This window comes from Epinephelus lanceolatus, chromosome 1, assembly GCF_041903045.1.
Source record: "Epinephelus lanceolatus isolate andai-2023 chromosome 1, ASM4190304v1, whole genome shotgun sequence".
Lineage (NCBI taxonomy): Eukaryota > Metazoa > Chordata > Actinopteri > Perciformes > Serranidae > Epinephelus > Epinephelus lanceolatus.
The window spans coordinates 44,474,917-44,499,526 of record NC_135734.1 but is presented as its reverse complement, the minus strand read 5'-3'; the positions used below and the strand labels follow the sequence as shown (position 1 = coordinate 44,499,526).

The window sequence follows — 24,610 nt, the reverse complement described above, 5'->3', positions numbered from 1 at the left end:
ACAGAAGTATATCCTTCTATTCCAAAGTCCAAATTTGGTCTCAACCATGTTTCCTGTACACAAATGATATCTGGTTTTCTGGGTAGATCATCAACATACTTTTAGAATTCCTGCCCATTGGCCAACAAACTTCTTGCATTCCATTGTAGCAGGAGGACCTTGAGTAGTAATATCCAACCCATGACTGTTCCTGGCTTGCTTGAATACTGAGATCGTTCCTCACCTCCTCCCAAGTCAGTCTACTGATATCCAGATGATGAGCTGCTGCCTTCACAATTATTTGTATTCTCTTCGTTTTGGATCTAACTTCCATTGTAGCATTTATTACCCCTGCTATGAATGTGACTAGCTTCTTTAAATCAACCTTTACTTTTCCCTCACTTGCCTGATCTGCTGCTTTTATGGCCCCTGTGCCTGTTCTGCTTCTCTCAACACTTCCTCCTCTCCGACTCACCATCTTCACAGCTTCTGCATATGTAGTTTAATTCTGAACTCTAACCTGCTGTATTTCTCTTTCCCTTTTCACCACTTCACATCTCCCATAAGACACACTGCGATTGCCACCACAGTTAAAGCACTTTGGTTGTTCATGATCACATTGCCCATACTCGTGATTTTCCCCACATCTGGTACATCTTCTTCTGCCTTTGCATGTCTTGGCTGTATGACCAAACCTTTGACAGTTCTAACACCTCATTGGCTTTGGCACATACTCTCTTACAGTATAGCTCAAAAAACCCAGAGTCACTTTCTTTGGGAGCACTTCATCTTCAAAATCTAATACAACATGCTCACTGTCTTTCCTCACTCCCTCTCAAGTTACCTGCAACCGCAGAGCACCTTTCAGGGTTCTTCCTTTTAAATTTGATTGAATTTCCTCCATTGTGACTCCAACTGGCACCCCCCAAATCACTCCTTTACTCCACTTACTTCCTCTTTCAACACGCCTTATACTTTCCACTTTAAACTGCATTACTTCTTTCATCCTTCCAGCCCAATCTCTCTGTTCTTCATTCCTGCAAACAATCAACAGATTTCCATCTCTCAGAACTTTAGCCAGGTGTATAGCCTATCCCAAACCTGGTTTCTCAATACGGTTGTTAATTTCACCGGGATCGTTCAAGAGATTCCCCTCTCCTCGCCAAATCTCAATATAATTTTAAATTCCAGACCTTCCTGATTTCTCTCCTCCCTTCCTCCACTACCCTTGATTTTCTTTGAGCTGTTACTGACAAACTCATTCCCTCTTTTCTCTCTCATTCTCTCACTACCCTGACTTACCTCCATACTGTCATCACTTTCAACTATGTTGGAGTCTCCCCACTCTGGTTCTTTCACCACATAGTTGTGCCAACCTGCCACTGCTTTCTTCATCTCATTGGGTTTCCCCCATTCTAGTAAGCTCTGCCCGCTTGCGTCCTGCAAAGGGCAAATGTGTCTTCTTGATCCCAGGATCATTTGTCAGATTGCTCTGACTGTTTTTCCGCAAGGTTTGATCCATGTATCGCTGTCACCGTTCTCTCCCCGCCACCGTTTGAATCCGTCACAGTTCACGTGCTCTGTTTCCAATGGTTGGCAATTATAATTTCTCATATCCAGGCTATAACAAGTAGTCTCAGTGTCATTGGTGGCTCATTAAAAGGCAGCAAAAACTACACGGATGTCTTTTTTTTGGTGTTTAAAGGTCCCATATAATGCTTATTCATAGGTTCATACTTGTATTTGGGGTTTCTACTAGAACCTGTTTTCATACTTTAATTAAAAAATATATATTATTTTCCTCATTCTGTCAACCTGAATGTACTCGTATTCACCCTAAGTACGAAACGCTCAGTTTGACCACCCGTCTCTTGAAGCTCTTCTCCTGAAAAAGCCCAGTCCACTTTGATTGGTCAGTTTTATCAGGTCTTGGTGGTATTTTAATAAAATGTACTTCTTCAGTGTCCTCCACGCATCTCCACAGAAGTTTCAGCTGTGTTTATTGATCTTCAGGTGTGATTTGAGTAAAATTTTCCCCACATGCTGCAAACATGTGTCTCGTCACTTCCAGAGTTCTCGTGTGTTTTGACCATGACCCAGAACTTTCTTTTCCTGCACGTCTTGGAGAGTTATGACTTCTCACCTGTGTGGATTCTCATGTGGGTCGTCAGGCTACTTTTACATCTCAAAGCTTTCTCACATGTTGTGCAAGTAAATGACTTCTCACCTGTGTGGATTGTGTGTGATGTTTGAAATGTTACTCTGATCGTCAGTGTGACAAAAGAAATCCCGTGCTAACAAAGTTATCTTTTTTTTAACTTTACTAAAATCATTAAGGTTTCATTTTCTAAAGTCAGCTGCTGTAGTGTACCTCCTCTAAATGTGGTCCGGCCAAACTGAACTCTGGCCAACCTGCACTCTGATCGCGGTGGCTTCTGCGTGCATCTACACCTGCAGTAACATTGCATTTTTCCTCATTCAGTCTACAGGCACAGATCACAGATGTGACAGGCACAAGGTAAAAACAGTTTTTCCCACATTCTGGTGTCCCTGTTGACAAGTTGCTCATATGCACCAAAGAACACGGTGTCTGCAGATATAACCAAGGTAAATTTCAGACTATGCAAGACATTTTTGATGCCACCTTTCTGGCAACAATAAATCGTAGGCAACTGGACTTTGATTTTGTCTAGAAGACGTTTCGCCTCTTATCCAAGCGGCTTCATCAGTTCTCAACGCATCAGTCTGACTAGTCCTCACTAGTCTGACAAACAGTGGAGTAAGACTCAGGTTTTAACCTCTGTGGAGGTGTACACCCACCACCCTCATAAGACAATACTTCGTTAGTGGAGTTTCACTGGACCATTGTTTGGGTCAGGTGAGTCACACTAGTGAACGACGGTCGTTAGGAGTGAGTGGGGCCACTGGTGAGCAACAGTCGTTAGGCATGATGTGTGGTTACCAGTGAATGACTGTCGTTGTGTTTCTTTGAGCCACTTGAGGTTAGTTTCGGGCAGTCTTTGTTGTTCAATCTCTTAGGTACAGCAGCAAGGGCCGCATTGTAAATGGGGGATAGGTAGTGTCTCAGGCCACCTCCCCTGTTTAGAGACGGTTTCTCTATTTTAACATAGATGGATTCTTTCACCCCTCTTTCGAACCATCTGTCCTCTCTGTCCAAGATTTTCATATTGCTGTCCTCAAAGGAGTGAGCCTTCTCCTTTAGATGTAAATAAACAGCAGAAACTGGACCTGAGGAGTTTGCCCTTCTGTGTTGGCTCAACACATCTTGGACAGAGAGGACAGATGGTTCGAAAGAGGGATGAAAGAATCCATCTACGTTAAAATAGAGAAACCGTCTCTAAACAGGGGAGGTGGCCTGAGACACCACCTATCCCCCATTTACAATGCGGCCCTTGCTGCTGTACCTAAGAGATTGAACAACAAAGACTGCCCGAAACTAACCTCAAGTGGCTCAAAGAAACACAACGACAGTCGTTCACTGGTAACCACACATCATGCCTAACGACTGTTGCTCACCAGTGGCCCCACTCACTCCTAACGACCGTCGTTCACTAGTGTGACTCACCTGACCCAAACAATGGTCCAGTGAAACTCCACTAACGAAGTATTGTCTTATGAGGGTGGTGGGTGTACACCTCCACAGAGGTTAAAACCTGAGTCTTACTCCACTGTTTGTCAGACTAGTGAGGACTAGTCAGACTGATGCGTTGAGAACTGATGAAGCCGCTTGGATAAGAGGCGAAACGTCTTCTAGACAAAATCAAAGTCCAGTTGCCTACGATTTATTGTTGCCAGGATGGAATTGACCTGGATAAATGAGAATATCCACAGACTTAATCCCACCTTATATGGAATTTAAAACCATCTCAGGCTGGAGTTTTTTTCACAGTAATGTGACCAAAGATATTTAAGACCCATTGAACCTGAATTTAAGACAATTTTAAACTTTTTAAGGCATTTTATTAAGAAAACTTTACATCATTTCAAAGGACCTGTAGACACCCTGACAAAAGATCACAACAACAGGACAAATCTTCTGGGATCAGTTTATTACTGTGCTCACTGCAAAATCACTCATACTTTTAATTACAGGTTCCGCTCACATTTTCATGGACAATATTTCTAAACTTTTTCATGACTTTTCAAGGACTCTTCATGAAGAATTTTCTTTTTCTTTCCCCACTTGCCCACCGTTTTTCAAACATCAGATTCAAACTCTATGTAAACATAATTGGCACACAGGAAGGGAGAGACAAACTGAGGGAGAACATGACAAAACACACCTGATGGTAAACAAACATTGTCACACATCGACGCATATTAAAGCTACATTAAGGCACCAGCTACAGAAAATGAATTTGCCATTATGTTACATTATATGGAGGATTATCCACTGAAGATGATTCTAATAATTTCACTATACACAAACAAGTTCTGTGACTTATAATGATTTTGACTAATTTCATGACTTTTCCAGGTTTTCCATGACTCTTGCAAGTATAAAATTCATTCAGACTTTAAAGCAGTCACCTCCTTTTGTTCTTTATCTCACTAGTTGAACTTTTCCAGACCTGCAATTTCAATTAAAATTCAGGATTTGGACTTCACTCCCCACTTTTCTTAGCATGCTTTATGGAACAGGCCTCTGAAAGCTCTGCCACATGTTTTGCATGTAAACCGTCTCTCTCCTGTATATGTGTGACTTCAACTGGAACCTCTGTGCTCAAGTCATGCACCTTTACACCTGTGTGCGTCCTCATGTGAACTGTCAGGTTATTGCTAGATCTGAAGTGTTTCCCACATGTTTTGCAAGTATACGGCTTCTCACCCGTGTGAGTCCTCATGTGGGCTGACAAGTTACCATTACATCTGAAAGCTCTCCCACACACTTTACAAGTATGTGGCGTCTCACCTGTGTGGATTCTACAATGCCTTTTCAATACTGATGCGTCACTGAATCTTTTCCCACAGGTCTTGCAAAGGTAGGGCCTCTCACCTGTGTGGTTTCCCATGTGGAGAGTAAGGCAACGTTTCACTGTAAAACCTGTCCCACATGTTTTGCATATAAATGGCTTTTCACCTGTGTGGATTCTCATGTGCTTTGTCAATGTGGACACATTCCTGAATCTTTTCCCACAGGTCTTGCAAAGGCACGGCCTCTCATCTGTGTGGGTTCTCACGTGGGCTTTCAAGTCACCATTACGTCCGAAACCTTTCCCACATACGTTACAAGTATACGGCTTCTCACCCGAATGAGTTTTCATGTGGACTAACAAGTGATCATTACGTCCGAAACCTCTCCCACATACGTTACAAGTATACGGCTTCTCACCTGTGTGGGTTCTCACGTGGACTAACAAGTGATCATTACGTCCGAAACCTCTCCCACACACTTTACAAGTATACGGCTTCTCACCTGTGTGGATTCTATAATGACTTTCCAGTCCTGACTTCTTACTAAATTTTTTCCCGCAAGTCTTGCAAAGGTAGGGCTTCTCATCTGTGTGGATTCTTACATGAACGCTCAATTCCGATGTGTCCCTGAATCTTTTCCCACATGTTTTGCAAGAAACCGTCTTCTCACATGTGTGGATTCTACAATGCCTTTTCAATACTGACTTCTCACTGAATCTTTTCCCGCAGGTCTTGCAAAGGAACGGCTTCTCACCTGTGTGGGTTCTTATATGAGCACTCAATTCTGATGTGTCACTGAATCTTTTCCCACATGTTTTGCAAGAAAACTGCTTCTCACCTGTGTGGCTGTTCAGGTGTCTCTGCAATTTTGACTTACACTTAAACATTTTCCCACATATGTCACATTTTAAAGGCTTTTTACCTGTATTTAAGTTTATCACAGCAGAGGTGTGTGGACTGTTACTGTTCATTTCACTTTCATGATGTCTTTTCTCTGCTTGAAGCTCTGTGTTTCTAGTTGATCCTGAGTCTCCATGCTGGTATTCTTCCTCATCTTGGCGCTCAGCTACATGAGAGTTGTAACAGAGCAGCTGGTGCTCACTGGTTGCTTCTGATATCACAGAGCTTATAACTGGCATTTTAAATACAGACTCTTTCTCTGCTGCACTTTGAGTGTCATCATGAATGAAGTCCAGAGTCAACATAAAGCCATCAGTCTCCTGCTTCACTACAAGCTGCTCTCCCTCCTGACTGCTGCACACTTTCTCCTCTTCCTCTTTAATCTGTGGAGGCTCTGGCTCCTCTTGGTCCACACTGGACTTCCTCTCCTCAATACAGAGCTGCTGCTCAGGGACAACCTCCTCCTCCTTACACACATGTTGCTGTGGGAGCTCTGGAGGGACACACAACAACACCAACAGCATACTAATGTCATGCTACAGCAAATATACACACATGCCAGTAAATTACTTCAATTAGCTTTCACCCACCTGTCCTGTGTAACTTTATTTCAGGCTTCAAAACGATATCCAACAGTCTGCGCTGACGATCGATCTCTTCCTCGTACTCGACGATGCTTCTTTGAAAAACTCCCAATATTTCTTCAGCAGCAGCAGTTAGTCGCTCGTTGACAAACTCTCTCAAAGACTCAACTGAACACATTGTTGTCTAATGTAGGCTACAGTAAATGTGGCTCGAGGTTTAACTCATAGATTAACCTCCTGAAGTGAACTCACTCATTTGGGAAACGCGACTGCCGCCTTTTTCTTGTTTACTTCTTCTTCTTCTTCTTCTTCTTCTTCTTCTTCTTTGGAGTTTTACGGCGGATGGCATCCGTTATGTTGCATTACCGCCATCTTCTGGGTCTACCTTGCTCCTACATCTTTCATTCCGTTATATCCTTTTCACCAGTCCAGTTGTTGTTAGGTAGCTGATTAAGAATCTCCTTCCTCCTCCATTCACTCCACACTCCAGTATGTTCTTCAGTGTCTCTGTTGTCAGTCCTGTTGTTTTTATTCCCTCCACCATGTCCGCTCTCTCCCCGGTGTACTTTCTGCATCTGACCATCACATGCTCCACTGTCTCAGGTTCTTGGCATCTGTCACACTGTCCTGTTGGTTGTTTCCCTATCATGTAGGCTATTTCTTGTTTACTTCTTCTTCTTTCTATTTAATGGCGGTGTTCTGAAAGTTTGCGCTACCCACTCAGGATGAGCTACCAGTAGCTGAGTGCCAGTAGCCAGTAGCTACCAGTAGCTCATCCTGTCAGACTAGTCTGATGACCTAAGCCTCTCACTCGTAATGACCTACCCTGGCAAAAACATTGTTTAGTAGCTACTCAGGTCAGATATGTGTAAGAAGCAGACATACAGCCTATATAAATGTAATTAAGTAAGTAGAGTAGCTCATTCTGTCAGGTAGGAAGTATCTATCAGAATGGACTATTACCTCTATAAATGTGATTATAAGTAGAGTAGCTCATTCTGTCAGGTAGGAAGTATCTGTCAGGATGGACTATTACCTCTATAAATGTAATTAAAAATACGGTAGCTCATTCTGTCAGGTAGGAAATATCTATCAGAATGGACTATGACCTCTATAAATGTGATTATAAGAGTAGCTCATTCTGTCAGGTAGGAAATAGTTATCAGAATGGACTGCTACCTCTATAAATGTAATTAAAAATATGGTAGCTCATTCTGTCAGGTAGGAAGTATCTATCAGGATGGACTATTACCTCTATAAATGTGATTATAAGTAGAGTAGCTCATTCTGTCAGATAGGAAGTATCTATCAGGATGGACTACTACCTCTATAAATGCGATTATAAGTAGAGTAGCTCATTCTGTCAGGTAGGAAATATCTATCAGGATGGACTATTACCTCTATAAATGCGATTATAAGTAGAGTAGCTCATTCTGTCAGGTAGGAAATATCTATCAGGATGGACTATTACCTCTATAAATGCGATTATAAGTAGAGTAGCTCATTCTGTCAGGTAGGAAATATCTATCAGAATGGACTATTACCTCACTACTAGATATTTCCTACCTGACAGAATGAGCTACCATATTTTTAATTACATTTATAGAGGTAGCAGTCCATTCTGATAGATATTTCCTACCTGACAGAATGAGCTACCATATTTTTAATTACATTTATAGAGGTAGCAGTCCATTCTGATAACTATTTCCTACCTGACAGAATGAGCTACTCTAATAATTACATTCATAGAGGTAATAGTCCATTCTGATAGATATTTCCTACCTGACAGAATGAGCTACCATATTTTTAATTACATTTATAGAGGTAGTAGTCCATTCTGATAACTATTTCCTACCTGACAGAATGAGCTACTCTAATAATTACATTCATAGAGGTAATAGTCCATTCTGATAGATATTTCCTACCTGACAGAATGAGCTACTCTAATAATTACATTTATAGAGGTAGTAGTCCATTCTGATAGATATTTCTACCTGACAGAATGAGCTACTCTAATAATTACATTTATAGAGGTAATAGTCCATTCTGATAGATATTTCCTACCTGCAAAGATCCCGGGTAGTTTAAAATTTTGGGCGTTGGGGGTTTAGAATTTTTTTCCCGCTCTGCACATGCGCACATCGTGTTGGTAGGTCATTCTAAGCGGTAAGTCTATTTGTCAGGACAGCGGATTGCAAGCAACGTTCAGGTGCATACCGCCACCTCATATCCCTCATCCCTCATATCCCCTCCTTTACATTCTACCCATCAGTCTTGACTTTCTTGTTTTCTTCCGCTGGATGTTACATTATTAAGTTCCGACGATGAAATACATGAGGTTTTCACGTGTTCCGCTTCCAATGGTTGGCAATTATAATTTCTAACATCAGTGTCCGGGCTGTAACAAGTAGTCTCAGTATCATTGGTGGCTCATAAAAAGGCAGCAATAACTAGACGGATGTCTTTTATTTTGGTGTTTAAAGGTCCCATATAATGCTTATTCATAGGTTCATACTTGTATTTGGGGTTTCTACTAGAACCTGTTTTCACGCTTTAATTAAGGAATATATATTATTTTCCTCATACTGTCAACCTGAATGTATCGTATTCACCCTAAGTCCGAAACGCTCAGTTTGACCACCCATCTCTTGAAGCTCTTCTCCTGTCGTCTTCACTGATCTTGCCAGCAGGTTTTTCATCCTCCACAGTCGACTTCATGTTGAAAGCATCCGCTTTGATTGGTCAGTTTTATCAGGTCTTGATGGCATTCTAATAAAATGTACTTCTTCAGTCTCCTCATGATGAGACATTGTTCTTCATTCATTTTGTGAACGCATCTCCACAGAAGTTTCAGCTGTGTTTAGTGATCTTCGGGTGTGATTTGGGTAAAAATTTCCCCACATGCTGCAAACATGTGACTCCTCTCCAGAGTTCTTAAGTGCTTTGACCATGACCCAGAACTGACATGTCTCCTACTTGTTTTTAAAACACAAGGCTACTTGACTGTGTGAGATCTTATATGCCTTTTTACTTGAGACACATCTGCAGGTCTTGGAGAGTTATGACTTCTCACCTGTGTGGATTCTCATGTGGGTCGTCAGGCTACTTTTACATCTCAAAGCTTTCTCACATGTTGTGCAAGTAAATGGCTTCTCACCTGTGTGGATTGTGTGTGATGTTTGAAATGTTACTCTGATCGTCAGTGTGACAAAAGAAATCCTGTGCTAACAATGTTATCGTTTTTTTAAACTTTACTAAAATCATTAAGGTTTCATTTTCTAAAGTCAGCTGCTGTAGTGTACCTCCTCTAAATGTGGTCCGGCCAAACTGAGCTCTGGCCAACCTGCACTCTGATCGCGGTGGCTTCTGCGTGCATCTACACCTGCAGTAACATTGCATTTTTCCTCATTCAGTCTACAGGCACAGATCACAGATGTGACAGGCACAAGGTAAAAACAGTTTTTCCCACATTCTGGTGTCACTGTTGACAAGTTGCTCATATGCATCAAAGAACACGGTGTCTGCAGATATAACCAAATTTCAGACTTTTTAAGACATTTTTGATGCCTCCTTATATGGAATTTAAAACCATCTCATGGCTACTTATTGCAGTAATAAAAGAAATACAGCAAGGAAAAAAAAATTTTTTCTTTGATCTGTACAATGATTGTAAACTGTCATTGGGTCTGTCAGGCTGGCGATTTTTTCACAGTAATGTGACCAAAGATATTTAAGACCCATTGAATCTGAATTTAAGAGAGTTTAAGACTTTTAAGGCCTTATATTAAGAAAACTTAATGTAAGACATTTCAAAGGACCTGTAGACACCCTGACAAAAGATCACAACAACAGGACAAATCTTCTGGGATCAGTTTATTACTGTGCTCACTGCAAAATCACTCATACTTTTAATTACAGGTTCCGCTCACATTTTCATGGACAATATTTCCAAACTTTTTCATGACTTTTCAAGGACTCTTCATGAAGAATTTTCTTTTTCTTTCCCCACTTGCCCGCCGTTTTTCAAACATCAGATTCAAACTCTATGTAAACATAATTGGCACACAGGAAGGGAGAGACAAACTGAGGGAGAAAATGACAAAACACACCTGATGGTAAACAAACATTGTCACACATCGACGCATATTAAAGCTACATTAAGACACCAGCTACAGAAAATGAATTTGCCATTATGTTACATTATACGGAGGGTTATCCACTGAAGATCACTCTAATAATTTCACTATACACAAACAAGTTCTGTGACTTATAATGATTTTGACTAATTTCATGACTTTTCCAGGTTTTCCATGACTCTTGCAAGTATAAAATTCATTCAAACTTTAAAGCAGTCTCCTCCTTTTGTTCTTTATCTCACTAGTTGAACTTTTCCAGACCTGCAATTTCAATTAAAATTCAGGATTTGGACTTCACTCCCCACTTTTCTTAGCATGCTTTATGGAACAGGCCTCTGAAAGCTCTGCCACATGTTTTGCATGTAAACAGTCTCTCTCCTGTATATGTGTGACTTAAACTGGAACCTCTGTGCTCAAGTCATGCACCTTTACACCTGCGTGCGTTCTCATGTGGACTGTCAAGTTATTGCTATATCTGAAGTGTTTCCCACATGTTTTGCAAGTATACGGCTTCTCCCCAGAATGAGTCCTCATGTGGTCTAACAAGTGACCATTACGACTGAAAGCTCTCCCACATACATTACAAGTATACGGCTTCTCACCTGTGTGAGTCCTCATGTGGACTAACAAGTGACCATCGTGTCTGAAAGCTCTCCCACATACTTTACAAATATACGGCTTCTCACCTGTGTGAGTCCTCATGTGGGCTAACAAGATACTGTTACGTCCAAAAGCTCTCCCACATACTTCACAAGTATATGGCTTCTCACCTGTGTGAGTCCTCATGTGGACTAACAAGTGACCATTACGTCCAAAAGCTCTCCCACATACGTCACAAGTATGTGGCTTCTCACCTGTGTGGATTCTACAATGCCTTTTCAATACTGACTTCTCATTGAATCTTTTCCTGCAGGTCTTGCAGGTTCTTATATGAGCGCTCAGTGCTGATGTGTCACTGAATTTTTTCCCACATGTTTTGCAAGAAAACTGCTTCTCACCTGTGTGGCTGTTCAGGTGTCTCTGCAATTTTGACTTGCACTCAAAAACTTTCCCACATATGTCACATTTTAAAGGCTTTTTACCTGTATTTAAGTTTATCACAGCAGAGGTGTGTGGACTGTTACTGTTCATTTCACTTTCATGATGTCTTTTCTCTGCTTGAAGCTCTGTGTTTCTAGTTGATCCTGAGTCTCCATGCTGGTATTCTTCCTCATCTTGGCTCTCAGCTACATGAGAGTTGTAACAGAGCAGCTGGTGCTCACCGTTTGGTATCACAGAGCTTATAACTGGCATTTTAAATACAGAATCTTTCTTTGCTGCACTTTGAGTGTCATCATGAATGAAGTCCAGAGTCTGATCTTCACTCTGCTCACTTTCCTCATCAGCAGGAGTCAACATAAAGCCATCAGTCTCCTGCTTCACTACAAGCTGCTCTCCCTCCTGACTGCTGCACACTTCCTCCTCTTCCTCTTTAATCTCTGGAGGCTCTGGCTCCTCTTGGTCCACACTGGACTTCCTCTCCTCAATACAGAGCTGCTGCTCAGGGACAACCTCCTCCTCCTTACACACATGTTGCTGTGGGAGCTCTGGAGGGACACACAACAACACCAACAGCATACTAATGTCATGCTACAGCAAATATACACACATGCCAATAAATTACTTCAATTAGCTTTCACCCACCTGTCCTGTGTAACTTTATTTCAGGTTTCAAAACGATATCCAACAGTCTGCGCTGACGATCGATCTCTTCCTCGTACTCGACGATGCTTCTTTGAAAAACTCCCAATATTTCTTCAGCAGCAGCAGTTAGTCGCTCGTTGACAAACACTCTCAAAGACTCAACTGAACACATTGTTGTCTAATGTAGGCTACAGTAAATGTGGCTCGAGGTTTAACTCATTCTTGTTCTTCCACTTACTCTTCTTCTTCTCCGTTCGCTTTATGGCGTTTGGCAAACAACTTTTAGGTGCATTACCGCCACCTTCTGGACTGGAGTGTGGAACAGAATATCTACGTATTAAATTCTATTTACGAGCTCTGTTGCTTCCAAAAACCTGAAAATCGCCCCAAACACAACATCTCCTGAGGTTCTCCTCAATAGATCTGCTACATTAAACGGTATCTCATTTCTCTGGAATGCTGCTTTGATGGTGTTTCTCTGTGTTTGGTAGTTTGGACACTGGAAGAGGATATGTTCTACAGTTTCTCCTGACCCACAATGTTCACAATTTCCTTTCTGTATTATGAATAATGTGCTATTTAACCCTGTTTGACCAAATCTCATGCGTGATATGACGTCTTCTTCCTTGCTGCTCCTATGACTTCCTCTCATTTCTCCAACATTCCTAAAACTGTCGACCTTTACTCTCTCTGTCCCATTGCTTCTGCCATTTCTTCTTCATCTCTGACTTTACTATACTTTCAATCTCGGCTTTACTGTATGTTACAACCATTGATATTTGTTCTTTTCTTGTTGCACTCTTGGCATACGTATCCGCCAGTTCATTCCCCTCAAATCCTATATGTGCTGGAACCCAAATGAACTTGATCTCTACTCCTGCTCTCTTTATTCCCTGTAATATATGTGCTATCTCAAATATTATATCTTGTCTTGTATCTTACTGAATATGTTTAATACTGACCAATGCACTACTGGAATCTGATGCTGTAAGCACTTTGCCTGGTCTGACTTCTTGTATCCAGTTCAATGCCATATGAATGGCCATTAGCTCGCCTGTGTATACTGCTAAGTCATCATTGATTCTTTTATTCGATACAATATTTAAATCTGGAACTACAAATACTATTCCTACCCTGTTTTGCCCTGATTTGGATGCATCTATGTTAATAAACTGACTGTATTTTCTATTTGTTCACTTCAATCACACTCACACTTTTCCCTTTTTCTTTCTTTAATAATCTCAAATCAATAATTGCCTCTTCCAGTGTCCAAGGTGGGACAATAGAAAGTGGAACTGTTTTACGCATATTTTTATCAGCTATCCTACTTTCTTTAACCCGGTTTTCAATTGTCCATCCAAAACATTGTACCTTTCTTCTTTCTTTCTCTTGACATAGTTTTAAAATATTCTGAGCTGGATGGTTTTCTCCATGTCCCCTTAAATGTGCCCAGTATATCAGTGATATTTGCTCTCTTCTAATTTCTAGAGGCATTTCACCCATCTCTACTTGCAAGGCTGACACTGGAGGGGCTTTCTTTGCACCACAACACACTCTTAGTGCTTGATACTGTATGCTATCCACATTGTTTTTGATGCAGATTCATATACATCCATAATCTAATACTGACCTAATTAAACCAATATATACTGTTTCCAGTGATGCTCTATGTGCTCCCCAATCTCTTCCTTTCAAACACCTAACAATATTCAATATCTTTTTACACTTTCCTACTACTTTTTCAATATGTGTTTTCCAAGTAATCCTTCTGTCAAACCAAATCCCTAAATACTTAAAACAATCCACTATTTCTAAGTCTTGCTCATTTAATTTTTTTTTTTAAGATTGATTTGATTTTGTATTCTCTTTTTGGTAACGACAACCACTTTTGTTTTGTTAACTGAAAATCTAAAGCCCCACTTCAGTGCCCAAGCTTCTGCCTTTCCAATAGCCTCCTGCAATTTCCCCACAATAAATGCAATATTTCGCCCCCTTTAGCACATAGCCCCATCATCTGCAAATAACGAAACACCAATAGAACTGCATACGTTACTAAATATGTCATTTATCATGATTGAAAATAAAATCAGAGTAATAATACTACCTTGAGGGGTTCCATTCTCAACTGTGTAGTTTTCACTCAAGTTTTTACCCACTCTTACTGATATCTTCCTGATCCATCTAAATATTTTCCCTCTTATTCCCATATGATATAATTTAATAAGCACCCCCTCCTTCCACATCATATCATACACTTTATCCACATCGAAAAACACAGCCACTATACTTTTATTTACGTGGGCTCTCCTTATCTCATGCTCTAAGCATAAAGCAGGATCTACCATGCTCCTTCCTTTCCTAAATCCACTTTGATAGCATTTTAATTCTCCCCTTGTTTCTAAATAATAATTCAACCTTTCATTAATCAATTTTTCCATAGTTTTGCCACATGAGATGTTAGAGCTATTGGCCTGTAGCTCACTGGCAAACTCTAGTCCTTACCTGGCTTACAAATAGGAACAATTATAGATTCTTTCCAGTGATTAGATAAGTTCCCCTTTTCCCATATCTTACTATACAATTTCAATAACACCTCTTTACTTTGATCACTAAGATTATCTAACATACAATAGCTTATTTTATCTTTTCCCGGAGTTGTTTTTCCAACGTTTTTTTAATGCATTATTCAGTTCTGTCACTGAAAACTCCATATTAATTACATTTCTGTATTCTTCTTCACCTTGTATTGCTTCAGTATTTTCTAATACTGTTTTTTCCCTGCCTTCTTTCTCTTTATTACTCAAATTTCCTGTGCTGTGTACCTTAGCAAAGGTTTGTGCTAATAGCTCCACTTTTTCCTTGTCCTCTATTATAAAGTTCCTGTCATTTTTCATTACTGGATATCCATATTCTTTCTTATTACCTGACATTCTTTTGATCATACCCCACACTCTTTCCAATGGTGTACTCCTACCAAGTGACTCACAGTACTTTCTCCAATACTATCTTTTTATTCTTCTTATTACTCTCCTCACTGTTGCCTGTTGTTTCTTATAATTTATTAAATTCTGAAAACAAAGAACTTTTTTACCTTAAAGGACTTGTTTCAAGCTTTTATTGCCTCAGTACATTCATTTGTCTACTATGGTAGTAATCTTTTCTTTTTATTCACTGCTTATTGGAATAGACTCCTTTGCTGCTTCAGCTATACTTTTACAAATGTCATTGTTCAGTTCATTAACCGACTGATTTACATTTATCATTCTCATTTTACCCTCACTCAGTATTCTGAACTTATCCCAGTTTGCTCCCTCAAATTTCCATCTCCCCTCTCCCTTGCTCTGATCAGTGACACTTTCCATTCCTATACTTAAATATATTGGATAGTGATCACTACCCACTGTGCTCCTCCTTAATACTTCCCAATTACTTTTCCCTGCCAAAGGTTGTGAGACCAATGTGAGATCTATTGATGACTCTGTGCCCCTTGCCAAATACACCCTTGTGCCTACACCAGTATCTAAACATACCAACCCTTTGTCATCTAGTATTTCCTCTATTACTTCCCCATTTGAGTCATCCTGGTCCCCCCACACTGTGCTATGTGCATTAAAGTCTCCACACCAGACTATTTTCCTTCGCCAATCATCAAGAATATTTGTAAAGATTTTTATAGTTTTTCTCTATTTTTATTCTTCCGTTGATAAAAATGGTGCTGCAGGCTAAACCGTGCAAGGGAGGGTGGTGCAATTTGGAGGGTTGGTCCAGACCCCTGCACGTACCTCAGACGCAAAAAACTACATATGTCCGCCTGCAGGGGGCGCTATAACCAAGGCCAACGCGTTTTGGCCTATAACTCCCACACTGTATGTCGTACATTCAAAAACCTTATATCCCCAGATTCCCCGAATAGAGCGGAATCACTTTGCAATTGGCCACACCCACTTCCGCCTATAATTGTTTTTCCCGCAAATCGCAAAAACTAGAAAACCTACTTTTTTGAACTCCTCCTTGGGATTTTGTCCGATCTGCGTGAAACTTGGCACGTACACTCTTCACCTGGACCTGATCTAAAGTTATCAAAAGAATTTTGTTCTGTCAAAAATTCCGCAAATTATTAATCGACAAATTTGTGTAGCTAGCTATAAAAATGTAAACAGTTGCATATCTCAGTCAAACTTAATGCTATCAACTAGTGATGGCAGTGCGACACTGAAGCTTCGATACGTGCTTCAAACCCTGGACTACAAACCACTGCTTCAAAGCTTGCTTTGGTGCGGAAAAAATCACGTGACATATGACGTCCGAAGCAGCAATTGCTTTGTTGCCTGAATGAATCACCTGACTGGTTTGCGGTCCAATCAGGTGATTCACTGGCACCGCCTCGTCTCGATTCTGACAGCTGACAGGTTGTGACAGTTTTGAATTTGAGCGCCACAACACTGTTAAAACTGCTTGAAACAATGCACAATTTGTGGGTTGTCGTAGTTGGTGTGTTATTGCTGTTGAGTTGTTGGTATTGCGTTCATTTGTATTGGATCATTATGGAGCCAGCCAGGAAGAGAGGTCATTCTGACATGTGGGAACACTTCAATCTGATTGCTCCTGATAAGGTAGGTGTGCTTTATGTTTAATAGGTAATGTAGGAAAAGTAAAGTTATAACTTACAACAGTAGCTGTCAGTACAGTACTACTATAGCTACTGTATGCTGTATCTAAAGTCTATATTAAGTAACTTAGCAGTAAAATGATGTATATGATTAGTGTAGCCATTAGGCTATAGCTTTATAGACTCAAATTGCATTTTTATTTACAAATTGCTTTCTCTACAGGTCCGGTGCTTGGTGTGTTCAACTGAACTGAAGTATCATGGGAATACTTCCTCCATGATTAGGCACTTCACTGCCAAGCATGGAGCTACTAACCAGGGGAACACAAATCAAGGTAGGCTATATTATATTATTATTAATTAGACACACTAACACAATATGATATGACTGTATTCCATGACTCATAGGCCTGCTTCATTTAAATGCAATTTCACATAAATCCTTATTTTCTTTTATTCATTTTCTTTTTATTTCTTTATGTCTTTATTTATTTGTCTTAGTGGACCGGAAGCGAGAGCTAGATGAGGCTCTTGTCAATATGGTGGTGAAAGACTCGCAGCCTTTTTCCATCGTGGATGACTGTGGCTTCAAGGAGTTTGTGGCATTGCTTGATCCAACATACACTCTTCCATCCAGACGGGCTCTAAAGAACATGGTGGTCCAGAGATATGAGGAGGAGAAGACCAAGGCCAAGGCTGTCATGCAGAAGGTAGAGGCTGTGAGCCTGACTGCTGATATGTGGACCTCCATTAATATGGATGCATATCTAGCAGTGACCAGCCATTATGTGGATGACTCTGTGAAGCTGGCCACAGTGCTTTTGGGAGTGCTGCCTTTCCCTGAAACTCATACAGCTGCTAACATCACTGCTGCAACGAGGTCTCTCATGGAGGAATGGGGCATTGAAGGCAAAGTGACCTCAATTGTGACCGATGCAGGAGCTAATATGGTTGCCTCTGTCAGAATTCTAAATCTAAGACATGCAATTTGCTTTGCGCATGCACTAAATTTAGTGGTGAAGAAGTCACTTGATACAACTCCTGGCCTAGAAGACCTACGCACAAGGACACGAAAAGTGGTGAGTTTCTTCAAAACCAGCACAACAGCGAAAGAGAAGCTCAGAGAAGTGCAGGAGCAGATGAATCGTCCAGTGAAGAAGCTGATTCAGGAGGTGGACACACGCTGGAACAGCACCTTCCTCATGCTGCAACGCCTTTTTGAAGAGAGACAGTCAGTGGGAGCAGCTCTTGCGACGCTGAGAACAGACGTGAGACCTCTGTCCTCTGAGGACTACGAAACAGCTACTGCATGCCTGCAATTGCTTGCCCCCTTTTACCAGGCAACAGCAGAACTGTCAGAAGAGAAGAGAGTGTCAGGGTCAAAGGTCATCCCAATGATAAAAATGTTGATGTTGTATTTGTATGACACAATGGGAAAAATAAGCCACAACACCGCTAAAACACTGGGAGAGAACATGGCGTCACTGATGCAAAGCAAGTTCGACACGTCAGAGACCCAAACTGCACTGACCCTGTCAACACTGCTGGATCCAAGATTCAAGACCTTTGGTTTCTACAACCAAGTACAGGCACAGGCAGCAGTGAGACGACTGACAGCAGAATGCTCACAAATAATAAGACACACACCACCTGACACACAAACAGAACAACAGCCCTCCACATCAGCTCAACCAGCACCAGCAAATGTTGGAAATCCATCATCCACAGGTAATGTTATAAATATGAGTAGATAAAATGCAGGACAAAATAAGGACTGATGAATACTGTCATGTTTGTCTTTCAGATATTAACCTTTGGGAAATGCTGGACAGAGATGCTTCTGAAGCAAGGAGGGGAAGGAATGCCACAGCAGATGCTACAGTGGAGGTGCAGCGGTACATGACCGATCCACCACTGGAAAGATCAGAAGACCCACTGGCTTACTGGATGAACCATCAAAATGTGTACCCTCATCTGTTTCAGCTCGCAAAACAATTTTTATGCACACCAGCATCATCTGTTCCTTGTGAGCGAGTATTCTCCAAATGTGGAGAAGTTGTGAGCAAAAAAAGAAACCGGCTCAATCCAAATACTGTGGAAAAAATAATGTACCTCAATAAAAATCTTTGAGTGTTCCCCATCACACATAATCACCCCCTGCCATAGTTTCACAAGCACATTTTCACCCCCTGCCATAGTTACAAAAGCACACCCAACCTCTGCCATATTTTCCCAGCACTCTCTCCTCAATAACACAATACACACATCCATCAGTCTTTATTTGTAAATAGAACATATTCAGTCTGGAGTGTGTGCGCATCAATTTTCAAAGCAGACATTTAAATCCAAGGGTGATCAAAGCAAAGATGCTTCAGAACCCAAGTATAGTAGTTTCCCCAACACTGCTCATTGAGGTGTGTGTGTGTGTGTGTATGTGTGTGTGTGTGTGTGTAATTAAACACCTCCTGTCCACCAACTAGCCTGCCTAATTTGATTGCAGCCTTGCACTTCGCCAGGAGAGGTCACTGTAACTGAAGCTTCGAGTAATGAACCCTTTTTCGAAACAATTGGCTCAAGTGGTTCAGTGCTTCACAAAAGCTTCATTTGCCCATCACTACTATCAACGACAAATCTCAGATCCTTAGTTGGCATGACACTGTGAAGGTATGAGCCGAATTTGGCGAATGTTGGCCACTAGGAGGCGCTACAAATATGGGAAGTTTATATCTCTTAAACGGCTACACCCATTTCTACGAAATTCGGTCAGTATGATGTAGGGCCATTTTACTGAGGCCATTTATTGAAGGTGGTCATGACTGGTCAATGTGGGCGTGATTTATTACAAAAAATCCAAATTGCCACACATTCAGCATTTCACACTTCCGGCGAATTTCCCATTACAGCAAATACCGCGGCTCGGATGTCGGCCTGCGTCCCTGCGCTCGGCCTTAGCCCGTCGTGCTTCAGGGCCGACTTCCGTGGGCTCCGTGAGGCACGGGGGCTTGGCCCCCGTTCATAACTGCTTGCAGTTCTAGTTTTGATTTTTTCTGTTTTAGTTTTTGCTTGATCTGAGCAGTTTATGACATATGCAAGGACTAGTTTAGTACTAGTTTTTCTGTTGACAGTCCTGTCTGCTGGTTTAATGCACTTGACTTCTTTGCTTCCTCCATCTCTTCCACCCTTTTTTCTTTGCTCACAATCTTTACTGCTTCTGCGTATGTCACTCTCTGTTCTGCCCTGACTTGCTGAATTTCAACAGCCTGCTTCCTCACTATACACCCTCCATAAGCCGCTGTATGATTTCCCCCACAGTTACAACATTTAACTGGGTTGTTGTTCCCACATTCCTCATGCAGATGCTCCCCTCCACATCTCCCACACATCTGCTTTCCCCTACGCACTGTAGCGACATGACCATATCTTTGGCACTTGTAACACCTGATAGAAGGCTGAACATACGCTCTTACATTAAAACTCATATATCCTATCATGATCTTATCCGGCAGAAATTGATCTTTAAATTCTAGCATCACTGATATGCTGTTAACTTTCTCACCGTCTCTGACTGCCTGCAGGTGCTTAATTTCTTTAACTATTCCTCCCTTAATCATTTTTTTAACTCCTCTAGGTTTTCTCCCAAGGGTATTCCTCTCTGCAGCTTGAGCCCGCTACAAAGTGATGTAATACACATGCCAAAGCAGTAGGTGGCGATGCCCACTCAATTGTGACATTATTTTATGCTGATGATATCGATTTTGTATCTTTACAGATACCCCTCATTAAATTTAAAGCATAACTGATTTGAGTAAAGGCACGAGAGCAAATCTGGGTAGCCTATATAAATGGTTGGTTTGTACTGCATACTTCAGTTCTGCTTCCTCAGAGTAAAGCTGCTGAAGACCAGCAAAATCACTGTTTGTTTTCATTTATTCTTTCAGGTGGGTAAATGTCACCTAAGCAGAGGTGGGTAGAGTAGCCAAATATTGTACTCAAGTAAGAGTACTGATACTTTAGAACAATATTACTCAAGTAAAAGTAAAAAGTAGTCATCCAAATAATTACTTGAGTAAGAGTAAAAGAGTACTACTCAAGTACTGAGTAACTGTTGAGTAACGTCTGATTTATTTGTAAAATTAGAACATGAATGAAATCAATCAATCAAAAATAATAATCTGCAAATTCATGTATTTTAAACGACACCCCTTTACCTAAAACAAAAATAAATTAAATCTTTACAAACGTAACATAGCCTAAATCAAGGCACAAGAAACACAAATATATTCTTATTTATACTGTACATATGAGAGTATTGTTGCTTTAAAACAATATAACTCAAGTAAAAGTAAAAAGTATTTTGCATTAAAACTACTCTGAAAAGTACAATTTATTCAAAAAGTTGCTCAAGTAAATGTAACTGAGTAAATGTAACTAGTTACTACCCACCTCTGCACCGAAGCACCTTCAGATTTTATCAGTAGTGTACCCTTAATAGATAAGGTGTTTATATAGGCTAGTTTGTATTGTGCTTCGTGATACTGTTTGAGGGAACTGTAACGGGAGGTAACTGCATGTGAGTGGATGCAACCGGCACTAATACTAGCATAGTTCCTCAGGGATTTAAGCTGTTATTACTTTAATTTTGACAATCTAACCTGTGACAACACATTAGCTAAGGGTGTAAGGACTGTAACTGTTGGTAGCTGTGGTTGATTTTGTTTAAATATGTTGAATTATAATTTTATGGGTAATTGTTTGTCGGACGATTGAGCTAAGCTAACTAACGCTAACGTCAGCTGTCACTTGTTGCCGATTGCCGTAGCAACGGTAAACATTCACATACGGGCTAAGTGTAGAGTGCCGAATCAAGCTTCGTTGTAAATATAGTTAAGATACATTGTATTATGTGGGATTTTAGTAGTCAGTAAACTTTTAGAAAACTGTATATGTATAGGGTGAATTCAGGTAATGTGGGACAGTTTTTGGTAGATGCTCCGGTAGACTTATATAAAAACTATTTACTTGCTCCAATGATGTTTCATTAAATCATTTTAGGCCTTATTAACATTTTATGTTTGAATTCAGTGGGAATACAATCTTTTTTTAGAAGCTACACACCTTCAAATATAACATGACACCCTCTTTCGTTCGAGCAGCATGTTCAGGTAATGTGGGACAGTTTGTTTGGTAAAGTGGGACAATCATTCTTAGATTTAAAAAACAGGCCTCTTTGCAGTGAATACAAATCATTTCAATTAACAATTAACAATTAAAGTTAGGGTACTTTTCAAAGACAAACCAACAGCTGCTGGTCACCTTCTACCGCTCCACCATCGAGAGTGTGCTGCTGACGCAGTGCATCTCCCTGTGGTATTGTGGATGTTCGGCTGCAAACAAAAAGGTCCTGCAGTGGGTGATAAAGATTGAACTAACATTGATTTTTAATAACTGCATGATGTATTTTTGTATGAAATTATTTATTAAGAAACATTGTTTAACTCTATGTATGACACCCATTTTAATTAGTTTGAAAATCTTAAAGTCAGATAATGCAGGCTCTGTTTAGAAACAAACACACCTGAGGTCGCCCCTCCCCCCTCCTCTGTTCCCGCTCCCAGCACTGCCTGTGTGTGTGTGTGTGTGTGTGTGTGTGTGTGTGTGTGTGTGTGTGTGTGTGTGCGCGCGCGTGTGTGTGCGAGAGTCTTGCTAGGCATAAATTTATGAAACAGAAGATTAAAACACTATTTCTGAATATTTTCAAAGTGGTAACGTTGTGAAAACACTGATAAACACCCACAACTGTGACAGATTATGTTTAAATGTGCTCTGTATTTGTGTCGCGACAAAGCATTGACTGCTTGCTAGCTAACACGAGATAGCTATCAATGTTACCTATAGCTAGCTAAATGAAATGATGGAGTAGGCCTAGTTGTAGTTCTACAAAGGTTAAAACTTAGGAGGGTTAGGGTTAGGGCCAGTTTTATAGCATAAATAAAGCATAACACGCTGTCCCACTTTACCTGAACAATGCCGTCCCACATTATCTAACATGTTCAGCTAATGTGGGACAGTGACATAAATCATGTTTTCATAAAAACAAAGGATTATTTTACACTTTTTTCTCCTGTTTCTCAACCAGTGTTTAACCTACTTCATTATGAAACAGAAGTATAGGTTCTTACCTAATTTAAATTTCATTAAAAGCCTTAACATTGAAAAATTGAAACCCACTTGCCGCTGAACTTACCAAGCGTTTGTGCTGTGCAGACCTCCTGTGAAGATAGGCCACGCCCACTCCGATGATGTCAGACCAACCCAAACCATTGTTTAGTGGCAAGAAGTGTTGTAGCAACAATTCAAGATCAGTTTTGATCATTGTGTATTGATTTTGACCATATTAAATCATCACAATGCATAAACGTCCCACATTACCTGATGTCCCACATTACCTGAATTCACCATATATATATATATATATATATATATATGTATTGACTTATGGGGTGATTTTGAAGGAGTAATTAAGGTAATCTTCTCATAAGTGGATGTAATATGTAGAGATGCCATCTAGGCCGTTTTTCTTTGTTTTGTTTTTTTTTTAAAGTCCATATTTTGCTTTACAAAAACGTGAAAAAGCAGCTGTGACCAAGCTATCACGAGGTGAGTAGCACTGTAAGCATAATTAATAGCGATATACTACAGTTTGTCTGTGTGTTTTTGTATGCAAGCGGGTCTGCTGCGGTCTGCTGACAGTCCAAAATGGCGGCGGTAGGACGAAACCATGGGCGAGTCTGTTGCTATGGGGCGTTCTATTGCGCTTCGCCTCTTGGTATCCATGCTCTTTGATCATACTACAATGTAGGCGTGTTTAGTAGGGGTGGTAGCATACTACTCCTCCCTATGGTTTCGGACATACTAATTTGGTCTACTACAATCCATACTAGTTGGCCTTTCGGACGCAGCCTACGATTATCCTATCTACACGCAACCGCTGACACCGGAGTCTTCCAAAAACTTGTGCGGTTGTCGCAAGCCAAGAAGACTGATCTGCAAGCAAAAGTTTTTACCTTGCAAGCAAAGAGTACTGATTTATAAGCAGAATGACCATACGTTTTTACCTACAAACTTGATTTTTGATTGCAGTTCAAGAAATATGCTCTCAAAACAGTTTTATATGATTGCAAAAAAAAAGACAAAAATACCTCCATAGAAGTCATAACTCTCCAAAACCTGCAGGAAAAGAAACTTTGATGTGTCTCAAGTAAAAAGGCATATAAGATCTCACACAGTCAAGTGGCCTTGTGTTTTAAAAACAAGTAGGAGACATGTCAGTTCTGGGTCATGGTCAAGAGAGTGTGGTTAAAATGTTTTTTTTTACTCAAATCACACCTGAGGATCAATAAATACACCTGAAACTTCTGTGAAGATGCGTTCACGAAATGAACGAAGAACAAATTCTCATCAGGAGGAGATTGAAAGAGTACATTTTAATAAAATGCCATCAAGACTTGATAAAATTGACCAATCAAAGCGGACTGGGCTTTTTCAGGATAAGAGCTTCAAGAGACGGGTGGTCAAACTGAGCGGATCAGACTTAGGGTGAATACGAGTACATTCAGGTTGACAGTGTAACCTATTTTTATGGACTTGCCAGAGTGATTTTAAGTTCCTATTATAAGCTGTCATTACAGTATATTTCTTGAGCTCTTATTTTGAAGGCGTAACAGAGAGCGGAAGTGTTGCCACAGTGTTGATGCTGTGGAGATTACTGTTGGGAAACGCACGGA

The 24,610-nt window shown here is 40.6% G+C and overlaps 2 protein-coding genes across 2 annotated transcripts; both read right to left on the bottom strand.

Moving 5' to 3' along the window:
• Positions 1-4,040: 4,040 nt before the first annotated feature.
• Positions 4,041-6,689, bottom strand: LOC144464633 (uncharacterized). Its single transcript, XM_078172205.1, has 2 exons — positions 6,400-6,689; positions 4,041-6,350 (listed from the first exon to the last, which is right to left on the bottom strand). Exons 1-2 carry the CDS (start codon positions 6,574-6,576, stop codon positions 4,605-4,607), a joined length of 1,923 nt encoding a protein of 640 aa, XP_078028331.1. The 5' UTR covers positions 6,577-6,689; the 3' UTR covers positions 4,041-4,604.
• A 3,570-nt stretch (positions 6,690-10,259) lies between these two features.
• Positions 10,260-12,462, bottom strand: LOC117256913 (uncharacterized). Its single transcript, XM_033626649.2, has 2 exons — positions 12,218-12,462; positions 10,260-12,120 (listed from the first exon to the last, which is right to left on the bottom strand). The coding sequence occupies exons 1-2, from the start codon at positions 12,387-12,389 to the stop codon at positions 10,928-10,930; spliced, it is 1,365 nt and encodes a 454-aa protein (XP_033482540.2). The 5' UTR covers positions 12,390-12,462; the 3' UTR covers positions 10,260-10,927.
• Positions 12,463-24,610: the final 12,148 nt, after the last annotated feature.

Bases quoted from the DNA above. Each gene is read 5' to 3' on its own strand.
- LOC144464633 (XM_078172205.1), bottom strand. From the start codon at position 6,576: ATGTGTTCAGTTGAGTCTTTGAGAGAGTTTGTCAACGAGCGACTAACT. The intron at 6,351-6,399 runs TGAAAGCTAATT...TATTTGCTGTAG, and splicing joins AGTTACACAGGACAGGTGGG to CATGACATTAGTATGCTGTT.
- LOC117256913 (XM_033626649.2), bottom strand. From the start codon at position 12,389: ATGTGTTCAGTTGAGTCTTTGAGAGTGTTTGTCAACGAGCGACTAACT. The intron at 12,121-12,217 runs GTGGGTGAAAGC...GTGTCCCTCCAG, and splicing joins AATAAAGTTACACAGGACAG to AGCTCCCACAGCAACATGTG.